The 12,110-nt window shown below is 32.5% G+C and overlaps 1 protein-coding gene across 10 annotated transcripts in view; it reads left to right on the top strand.

The window, feature by feature from the left end:
• The window catches only part of pHCl-1 (pH-sensitive chloride channel 1), a 446,892-nt gene that overhangs the window by 338,423 nt on the left and 96,359 nt on the right, over nucleotides 1-12,110 (top strand). For all 10 annotated transcript variants that reach the window (XM_072542726.1, XM_072542735.1, XM_072542734.1 and 7 more), the window contains exons 7-8: nucleotides 765-847; nucleotides 7,171-7,311. In XM_072542726.1, coding sequence (XP_072398827.1) covers nucleotides 765-847; nucleotides 7,171-7,311 — 224 coding nt within the window. The remainder of the gene's footprint in view (nucleotides 1-764; nucleotides 848-7,170; nucleotides 7,312-12,110) is intronic.

Here is a 12,110-nt window from a genome sequence, read left to right as displayed (position 1 = left end):
CTTATTCTAAAGGATGATACTTGAAATAATAATAGAATTAGAAGTAAGATTAAATTTCCTTATAAGTATAGGATGATGCTTGGATGCATTCCTTTTTGGGTATTTCTTTTTTTCTTTAAATTTCTTTTCGGCTTTCTTCATAAATATGTTTCTGTGACAATTTGCCTGGAATTGCCTGGGTTAAGCGGCTCCAACTTTCTTTAGATTTTTGATCAGTAGCGACTAAACGTTTAAAAATGACGAGGATCTTCTTGAGACTCTCCCACTGACCACTGAATGCGCCACTTAAGGGTTGTCACTTCCGAAGGTACGTTTTAAAAAGGCCCTTTTAAAGGTACAACTAAGAGAGTAACAGCAATTTATTTAAATAAATTACAACTGACTTTAAAACAGAAATTTACAATATTTATAACAAATTAATTGATGACGACCTGTCTGCAATTTGTGTCGAAACTGCTGATCGACTGGACTATTGGACTGCAATACCGCTGCCAATCGGGGTAATGTATCTTAATTAGCCTTAAATACATGTAAATTAAAGGGCCTAAGAATTAAAATTAACTATAAGGTTCATAACTAAAAAAAGTTTTTGCGCACACAGATAATAACAAATGCTTTCAAAACATTTACTAATCATTTGTACCAAAAGAAAAAACAATATTGAACCCGAAAATACACCAAAATATCTTGTTTTTTGTAATGTTGTTATTTAATATTTTAACCAAGGACAAATTGCTTAATTTTCATTTTTATGTTGTTTCCAGGAGGCATTTAATCCTATCCTGCCAGGGAAGCTTGAATATTTTTCCCTTCGATGACCCAACGTGTACCTTTTCGATGGAAAGTAGTAAGTATATCTCTGTTAATTATTTGTATTAGGAAACTTTTAAAATGGAACATTTTTTATAGTTCAATAATTTTTTAATCGAAAAGAAATATACTCTTTGTTAGATATATTAAAATTAAGAACATTTTTTAAATGATGTAAATAATGTGATTTTTCTGAAAATGGCTAATGATGGTAGCTTTTTGTTGGATAACCAATGATTTATGTATTAAAATATATAACTGAGAAGATCATTACTTGATGAAAGAGAATGATTGTAAATAATATTTCCAAATTAAATCGTGAACAATTTGTCATTGTTATAAATTTAAAAAATATGAGAAAATCGTTGATTTTCTTCTTCTTCTTCTCTCTTCTTCAAAGTCGAAAAACTTTGAATGATCTCTATAGATGGCAGTACTAATAGCTTTCTGAGTTTAGTGGACGTATAGGAAACATGTCCAGGTTTGAGCTCCATATGTAAGTACCTGGACATTCATTAAAATAAACATGGAGAAGATCAAAAAAACTCAGACAGCTATGGAACGACAGAAGCTGGGTATCTCACTCAAAGACCATAAAACTTGAGGATGGCCGATGGAATAAAGAAATCAGGATTTGGCGGCCATATGAAGCCAAAAGACCACGAGGAAGACCGCAAATGCGCTGGAGCGACGATATTAAAAGAACTGCAGGGCCAATGTGGATAAGTCTTACAAACAACAGAGATGAATGGAGAGAATTAGGAGAGGTCTATATTCGGCAATCCGAATAGAGAGCAGGGCTTTAAAAAAATAGGCAACATAATTAACAGATAATAGTGAGTAAATAATTTAAGAGATAAACAATTTGAATATTTGAAGTTGACGTAGCCTATAAGATTCAAATAAAAACTAAGGGTTAAACCGAGAGTTAAGACTAATACTATTGAAAACGTTGGAACATATTAGTATTAGCAGGATGATAACAAAAGAAAAAATATATTCATTTTTGATAAGAAATGTTTGTTTTTACAAGTCTGACTCAAAACATTAGCAAATAGCCTTGCATTTTGATCATACTGAATGTAGCAATTGATCTTTAGTCGTTAAGTTCAATAAAAATAAATCTTAGAAACTTAACCTTGTCTACTTCTCGTGGTTATTGCTATCTTTTCAGTTTCGATGTTATGGATATAAATTCAAAACATTTAAAACTTTCCTTTATATACTTTCAATTTCAGCCTAACTATTATACACCAAAATAAACTTGCCAAACTTTGCCAACTTATTCCACTTAGTTTTGATTTTAAAATACCCTGCAATTTGTTTTGGCGTGGCGTGATCCGATTCAGCTCGACTGCCACGGCTGCATTCTCAAACGTCTACAGAATTTTTAATATCTGCTAATGCTACCACATAACTTAGCAAATTTCATTCATCTCAATTCACTCAAAAATTACGGAACAAATGAAACTGGCGTTATTTATTACTGCACGGTGTTTAATGTCGTAAACGAGGCAAAACGGAGATCAGTGAATAGGAATTATACAGTCTTGTTAAGCTACAGACGGTTACAAATGATTTTGTTAACAGCGAACGACTAATGGCTATATAAATATGGATTACGTTGCGCAATGAATCAATAAGATAACCAAAAAGATGACTGTAGAGGACAAACAATATACAGGGTGAGTTACGAAAAATATGTCAAATTGTAATAACTATACTTTTATAATGATTATAGGATTTTGGGCAGTTATAAAAATATATATATATATATATATATATATATATATATATATATATATATATAAAGGAGTACGACCGTCAAACAATATTCAATAAGTAAGTTCCGAAAAAAATTAATCTTTTGGTCACGAGGATATCGGTCAAAGGAGAAATAATAAAAGGAAATCACAGTTCCATTCCTATATTTGAAGACGTTTCGCTTATTTTATTTACAAGCTTCATCAGTTCAATCTAAAAAAATACAAAGGTGGTAGGTAAGAATATAAAAAAACATGGAAAAATAACTTACGAATGGTGAGTGAAGAAAGTTAAGTTAACACACCATTCTCTTAGTATCCGTGATCAAAATATTAAAGTTGAAATATTAGCTTAAATGTTCATATGTAGTCTAATTCATGTATAACCATAAGCAAAAGATTACTTTAAAGGTGAAAAAAAAATGTAAAAATTTTTTTTTTTTAAACTTGCTGGATTTAGAAAAAATATCCCTAAAATAAAAAAAAACACATAAAGGGTTAGGAGATTATTCTAAAGTAAAGACAAACAAAATAATCAGAGAAATGAAATAAACATTTATTTTTGTCTCAAACAAACAGTTACAAAAATACAGATGGCACAAAAAACTATACTATATTAATAGTTGCAAAATACAAAATTACAAAGAAAAAACTTACATGTCCTATCTGCTTACAATGGGGATTGCTACAAAATCTTCAAAATTGTTACTAGGTTATTTATCACTGTGGCCAATTTAGATTATTGAAATTAAGGATATCTTTATAAATGAAAATATCGTAAGGTTTAACCTTTTCTACAAACAAAAATAAAAAAATTGTCACAACAAAAACACAAATTAAAGCTAGCTGTCATATGTCAACATTTAATTTTGATGCCAAAGAACAAATGGATTTACAGCATAACCACGCCTTGATTTACAATATATAATACATATTACCTTATTTAAATTGTTATGAAAGCAATTAGTTATTTGAAAAAAAATCTATTTTAGTATAAAAATTAAACACTAAATGTTACTTTTAATTCACATAAAATTTTCCACTGAAACTTCCGAGGATTAAACGGGAATTTACTGGAAACTCTGCTATACGAAAGGACTGCTTCAAAACTGGACTGGAAAGACGACCATAGACAAAATAAAAATGTGGTCGAAAGTTTGGAACACAAACTTTGGGCTGCGCTTCTTAAAAAACAGGACACAACGGCAACATGTGGTTAACTTTTGGAATTGTTGCAATCAACACAAATCCCTTAGGTACTTAAAAAAATTAAAAAAAGTGATCACTCTTTTCTAAAATGACATATTACATAGAGTATATTACACTATTTACGACATATTTTTGTGGCATTATAAAAATCAACTACAAAAATAGGTTGAATGATAAACACCAACAAAACGAAGTACATGAAAATAAGCACGCAAACACAAATCGTACGACCACCTGTTATAGAAAACTACGTCATCGAAGCAGTGAACGAATTTGTATACCTGAGAGCGCTCCTTAACACTAAAAATAATACTACCGCAGAGATGAACTGCAGAATTTGCACGGCAAACACATGCTATCTTGGACTCAATCTCCTCATCAAATCCACAATTATATCGAGAAATTCAAAAATAAAACTCTACAAAACAATAATACTCCCAGTTCTAAAATATAGTTCAGAGACCTTGACTCTAACAAAAAGTAATGAAAACATGTTATGTTTCAAAAGACAAGTCTTCTTCTTCAAGTGCCATCTCCACGTCGGAGGTCGGCAATCATCATAGCTATTAGGACTTTTGAGACGGCTGCTCTGAAACGTTGATTTGATGTACATCCGTACCACTCTCTCAGGTTGCGCAGCCATGACATTCTACGCCACTTCTTCTCTTTCCTTGGATCTCTCCCTGTATAATCAGTTGGAGTAAGGTGTATTTCTCTCCACGTTTAATATGTCCGAGATATTCCAATTTACTTGTTTTAATTGTATTTAAAATTTCTATTTCTTTATTCATCTTTCTCAGAACCTCTTTGTTTGTGACGTGTTCACAAACGATGATTTCGGTTTTTTCATTGATGTCGCATTCAAGGTCCAAGATGCCATTCCATAAAACAAAGTCGAAAAAACATAGCACCTCGCCAACCTAACTCTTAGTTCCAATTTTAAATTCCTTGTACATAGTACTCTTCCCATTTTGTTGAAATTTGCTCTAGCATTTTCTTGTGTAGGTTAAACAGATCATATTTATTTTGAAGGTCTTTGATCTCTTTACATTTCTCTTCTTTTTAAATTGTCTCCGTTGTTCCATCATATTGAGTACTTCGTCATTCATCCATTCTTCTTTTCTCCTTGAGGGAGTCTTTAGGATTTCTTTACAGGGTTTCAATAGACAATGTTTTAGTCGATTCCAGTACTCGTCAATATCATTAGTATTTGTGTTCAATTTGCTGCAGTTCACATGCAGTTCATGTTGGACGCATTCTTTTACGTTAGGTTCTTTAAGGTTTCTTGTGTCTGTTGTAGGGGTTCTTTGATGTCTTTTAATATTCTTAAGGATGTAATCTTGTCGATAAATGGATTGTGATCTGAGGCCACGTCTGATTCAGGATATGCTTTCACGGCTTTAATATTATTACGGTATCTTTCATTGACTATAATGTAGTCTATCTGGCTCCTGACTACTTTTTCCGATGTATCTGCTTGCGATCGCCTGCTCTTGACAGAATTGTAACAGACGGTCTTCTCTCTCATTTCAATTTCCCAGACCATAGTTTCCTATACACTTTCCGCTTTGTCCCTTTCCAATCTTTACATTGAGATCACCTTAAACTATCGTGATTTCTCTTGTTTTCGTTATTCTCAGTGCCTCTTCGATATCTCGGTAAAATAATTCCACTTCTTCTTCGTCGGCATTCGCCGTAGGAGCATAAACTTGTATCAAATTCAGTTTGGCATGAGATGTCACCAACTTCAGTAACATTACCCTTTCTAAGACAGGGAAATAGCATTCCACAGCTCTATTAGATTTTTTATTAACTATTACTGCCACGCCGTGTCTGTGTTGGGCCACCTGGCTTCACTAATACCCAGTACATCGATATTCAACCTGTTCATTTCTTGAATAACATTGTGCATTTTACCAGACTGAAACATGCTCTGAACATTCTGCTAATTCGCTGATTAACGACCTGAGAGTCCTTGTCTTCTTCTTCCCTGCCGGACCTTGGTCAGTAACGCCGTTATTAGTTTCTAAAACCACGATGATTGTACTAGGGATATCCATGGGGATCTTTAATGTAGTGGTTTCCCCTTACCTTCTACATCCTTATGCCGTTGACAAAGATATTGGTTCATCCACCTTCGGGACCGATTTCTCAATATATATATTCGGTTTTTTATAACGTCTTATGACGTTGTCCGACTCCCAAACGCCAATGTATTCTGTCTTGAGTTAGATTTTCGTCCAGATTTCGAGCGCTAATCGCTTTGTGGTGGTCTTCCTCGTTTCCTCTTCTCTGGGGGCTGCCACATCATCGTTTTTTTATGCAATCTTTCGTCCCCCATTCGGCTCATATGCCCATACCATATGAGCTGTTTTCTCTCAATATCCTCAACTATAGTGCCCTCTATACCCATTTGTTGTTTTATCACTTCATTCCGTATTCTGTCGGCTCTTGATATTCTCATCGATCTTCTGATGGCATCCATTTCCGTGGCTTCGACCTTTTTCTTATATTTTTCGGTTATTCTCCATGTCTCAGCTCCATGAAGTAGGCTAGTTTTAACCATTGTCTCATAGATGTTCCATTTTCTTTTCTTTGATATTTCTTTATTCCGATTTCTCAATTCCAGGACAAAAAGGGTGCCCTACTACCTACCAATTCTTCCACCCAGAACCGTTGATTAGCAAGTGTGGTATTGCTTGTATCGGTAATCGGTCGGTCTAAAAGACAAGTACTATGGCAAATCTATGGAGCAGTGAACGACAATTGAGTGTGGAGAAGACGATACAACTTCGAACTACAGAATATACCAGGAATCAGATATCGTAAAACATATTAAGATAAGACGTCTGAGCGGGATAGAGCATGTAAGGCGGATGGAACAGAATGACCCAGCTAGAAAAACGCTCCTTGATAGACCCATTGGTCAGAGAAGAAGAGGAAGACCCACAAGAAGGTTATTTGATATCATCGATGAAGATATGAGAAATATGGGAATACGTGCTTGGCGGAGAAAGGCACGCAGAATTCTAAAGCCAGAATGATGATGATGATACTTACTAATTTAGGACGTTTATTAATACTAAGATTGGTAATTTATAATCATTAATAATGACTTTGTCAGAAATGCAAATTAATGACAATATTTTATTAATATTAATACAATTTGGTGTACAAACACTTACAAGATGCATTGAAAATTCGTTCTCTTTTTCAGAGTGTTAAATAAATGATTTATATATTTTATATCGTTTTATATGTATCGTTTATACTCAACAAATATATACATAACATTGTATCATATGTTCGATAGGCATAAATAAAAAGTGCCGTATTGAAATATTTGTTTATTGCATCGAATTACCTAAAACGACATTTTTATTTTCAGTATCTTATGAGATGACTGCGATAAAATATGTATGGAAAAACGGCGAAGACGTTTTACGAAAATCCCCTAGTCTGATGACTCTAAACGCTTATCTCATAAATAATTCAACGCTGGTTTGTCCCATCAAATCTAGTTGGAGAGGTAAGTTCATTAAATAAAGTGAATTCTTGAGAATTGCCCCGTTTTATACAAATCAATACATTATTCGTAATAATTAAGGAATGTGTACTACTGGTAGGCAGCCAGTAGTACACACTTAACATTTTAACCGTTTGGTTGAAAAAAATTGTTTAATATGTTAATGTAATATATGCATGTGTAATTTGATAAATGTATTGGCAGTCTTGGGAGTCCATATTTACCAATTGATTTTAACACTGCTAAGGAGGCAGACAAGTGTTCATAATCGCCAGGTTTTCTTCTTGACAAAGTTGAGCCAATCTGTCGCCTCTAGAATTCATTATTCCTACACCAGAATCACATATTATATTGTCGACTCGGTCTTTTCCTATCTTTGCATTTAAATCACCCATTATTATAGTAATTTCTTCCTTTCTTGTGTATTGTAGAAGTTGTTTGAGTTATTCATAAAAATGTTCTATTTCAGCTTGTGATTTATCTGCAGTTGGAGCATACACTTGTACTACATTAATGTACACTGGCTTACCCTGTATTTGTAATAATAATATATGGCCTGGTAGGACAAAAATTCGTTAAACTTTTACACATTTCGCATAGCCCAGAGGACAGAAAATGATATTATTATATCGTTTTCGTTCATGGCCGTCAAAGCAGGTGACACCTCTGTACGCTAACCATTCGTTGGACTCTTCGAGTTTGAATTTGTATCAGCCAAAGTGTCTGATGAGGCTGGGATAGGCCGAAATGATTCATAACACTTTATTGATACCGATTCGAGCACGGGAAGTTTAATGAGTTTGTCCTCCTAGGCCATATATATATATATATATATATATATATATATATATATATATATATATATATATATATATATATATATTATATTATATGATTATGACTCTATCACAATTTTTAATTCTTTTATCTCAGGGTTAAATTCGTGCTTCAATATCTATGCTATTACATGTGAAAGGTAAGGTCCAGAGAATACCGGAATAATAAAAAACACATATGATCTAACACTATATATTGAAATAAAAATAATGAAATAATTCACACTCAAAAGTTTTCAATAAACAAATCTCATATAAGGATTCTCAAAATTTTGTTCTCCGTACGTGAACAATCAAAATTAATGGTACAAACAATATTCATTGAAAACTCAAAATTCCAAACTATTCTAACTCTCCTAATCAAAATATTTATATCCTTTCTAAATTACGTGTAAAAATTGTGTTATCAATAAAAGAAAAAAACTGCAGAAAACAAAAATATCTCTCTCTGATGATGAGTGGTCCAAATCCTTGTTCCTTGTAGACTGTATTATCTCCTCTTAACCGCTGCCTATGTAATCAGCAATCTTACAACAGATTGTTGCAAGTATATCGTCCTTAATGATCTCCTTCAAAAGCAACAATCATTCAAATTATGATAGCCTTTCTCCTCTCGATAAACTGAATCTCTCGTTGGCCCGAGTGAAAAATTGACTCTTGGAATATCTTCTCTTTACGATAAACTGAATCTCTCGTTGGCCTGAACAGTGACTCTTGGAATATAAGTAGGAAAATATGACTTACAATATTTTGCTGCTTCAGCTTCTGTCAGATACACTAACTCCACAAAAACTCACTAACATTCAACACTACTGCTTGCTACTTCTTGGGAACCACCAGAGAACAATCCCTGTTCCTCTTACAGACTTGGAAAATCAACTGATCATCTTTTCTCTCTCCTCAATCTCGCTAAACTTTTTCCTACATACTTATCCCACCTTTTTTCAATCTCCGCCAATCAAAACTCGTCACAATTCCCCCATTTTTTCATTTCGATAACAAACAAATTTTTACCTATAATTATAAAATTTCCTAAAACTTATTTACAAATAATATTTTCTATAATTCTTAAAACTAACAAAAACCTCTTTCTAAAATCTCTTCTATTTGTCTCTAATCACTGCATTAATGTGGTTCAATTGTCTTTGGATTTCACTTAAAATTATGCGGGTCACTCAAGTATAACAAAGGAATAATTTATGCAAAGCTTACATTTTGTTTAGTACAGGTAATCCAAGAATTTAATAACTTTCCTTCTCCGAAATGTTTGTTGGATATTATCCTACTTATCTGAATTATTTTAATGTTTTTGAACTTTGAAATATTTTTAAACAAACCAATATTTTTCTCGATTTTACATATCATAACAATATATATATATATATATATATATATATATATATATATATATATATATATATATAGGTATATATATATATATATATATATATATATATATATATATATATATATATATATACATATATATATATATATTGTTATGATGTTTTGTTTGTGTATAGTTTTATGAGCAATGAGTGTTTTTAAATAACATAAATATAGGGTTTTTATCGCGGTTCTCAAAGAATTAGTTTGTAAGCACTTTTTGAAATTATAATTATTATGAAACACACATATATATCATATTATGAAACACACATAATATAGACAATGTAAATTTTAAACAAACTATCTTTAAATTGAAGTTCTTATGACACTAATTAAATATATATCTGATATAGACAATGTAAATTTAAAACAAACTATCTTTAAATTGAAATTCTTATGACACTAATTAAATTATATTAACAAAATTTGGTACCTTTCTGTCACTGAATGCCTAAATGAAACTGTTTTCCAAAATAAAGATTTTAATCACCACTCAATGTCTTCGTTGTCAGTCTCGGTTATCCTTCTTTTTGTGAACTTGCATTGCCAAATACACCACAATGTTTTAATTATCAGCTTCCACCATTTTAAAATATTTTTCTTCTTAATAGCATTTATAAATGGGTAAAATATTCTTCCTTTTTTATTATTGCTTTTTTGTTTACTCTTCTTTCTAATAATTTTTTTTTTTTCCAATCTCCAATCACCATATACATAATATAATTTTTAATCTCCAACTACTACTCTCTTAATTCTATTTTTTAATTTTCATCTAATATACTTTCCACTACTGAATCACTGATTACTGACTATCTTGAATACTGCATTAATGACTATTGAATACTGTACTAATACCCTAATACTGACCATACTGACTGACTGGCCGACTGACTGACTGCATACTGACCATCTTAAATCCAAATCACATCGTATTTATCTTGAAAGAAAATATCTTTGAATCCTTCATAGACACTACATTGTTCGCGTACATTCTACTCCGAACAAAAGTTAAATTCTTTCTATTGACGTCTTATTTTAGAGTTCTAGATAATTCTTTACTCTTCTATCTAGAAAACTACTATTCTAACTAAAATTCTATCGAGAATTTTATGGAAATTTAGGCTTTTCAGATCAGAATGTAAACTTATATATAAATTACGTCTTAAATTAATAAATAACCCTATTTTTAAATCCATAGTTATTTACAAAAGTTCCTACAACTAAATTTAATTCAGTGTATATTTGGTTGCCTATAAAGATGGCTTACTCAAATATATTTATAATATCATAATTATGAAAATAACCAAATACATTGCAAAATAAAAACTTTTTAAACTTATTATTATGCTAATTTCTTAAGAATGCCCTCATATAAATACTTTTTATAATATTCTCTAGTACATATATATAATAACGGATTTATTACGGCTGTCGCCGCTTCTCCGCCCCCAATTTCCATCTTTTTCTGTCATATGCAGTTGCCTCTTCTAAGTCTCTTGCCGCCATTGCTTCGTCAATATCGTTGCGCCAACTTCTCCGTGGTCGTCCTCTCTTTCTTCTTTCAGGAGGGATCCATTCCAGTACTCTCCTAGGCCATCTGTACTCTGGCATTCTTTTAACATGTCCGAACCAGATTAATTGTTTTCTTTCTATGTCATCATTGATATTTCTCTCCATTTTCATTTCGTTTCTTATTTGTTCGTTTCTAACTCTCTCCAGTTTCGATCTACCGCAGCTTCGTCTCAGATAATCCATTTCTGTCGTCATAAGTTTGTTTCTATTAGCTTTGGTGACGTCCCATACTTCCGAACCGTAAAGTGTAATACTTTGAACTATACTACCGTAAATGTGTTTTTTGGTGTCTCGTCGAATTGTTTTTTGCCAGAGAAGAGAGTTTAAGGCACGGGTCGCTGCTCTGTCCTTGTTTATTCTTTCCCTGATTTCATCTGCGCTATTTCCCTTCTTGTTGAAAATGACTCCCAAATATTTGCAGGATTGCACGCCTTTGATTTTGTCGTCTTCCAAGACTAGGTCACATATTTCATCTGTTCCCACTGAGAGATATTCACATTTTCTCATATTCATGTTTAGACCTGCCACCTCATATTCTTCTTGCAGTTTTCTTACCATATAGCTAAGATCGTAGCTGTCTTCGGCAATTACTACCTGGTCATCCGCAAAGAAAAGTGTATATAGCTTGTTTTCTTCCACCGTTATTCCCATGTTTCTACATTTTTTTACCCATTTCACTAAGGATCTGTCCAAATAGATTTTAAATAAGGTGGGTGACAGACAGCAGCCTTGTCGTAGTCCTTTTGTTGTTTGAAAAGGAGAGGTGATTTCTTGTCCCATTTTAATTCTCGCAAAGTTTTGTTCGTAATATTTTTGAGTGGCGTTAATAAGAATTGGGTTTATTTTCAAGTTACCCATTTCTATCCATAGTTGGGAGATCGGTACACTGTCATATGCTTTTTCCAAATCTATTAAAGCTATATGAGTTTCTCTATTTCTCTGCACTCGTTTTTCCATTGCAATTTTTAATGTGAAGATATTATCCATAGTGGAGCGTCCGGCCCT

Source organism: Diabrotica undecimpunctata, chromosome 9 (assembly GCF_040954645.1).
Source record: "Diabrotica undecimpunctata isolate CICGRU chromosome 9, icDiaUnde3, whole genome shotgun sequence".
Classification (NCBI taxonomy): Eukaryota; Metazoa; Arthropoda; class Insecta; order Coleoptera; family Chrysomelidae; genus Diabrotica; species Diabrotica undecimpunctata.
The sequence above is the reverse complement of the archived record's forward strand: the minus strand, read 5'-3'. Positions and strand labels throughout refer to the sequence as shown.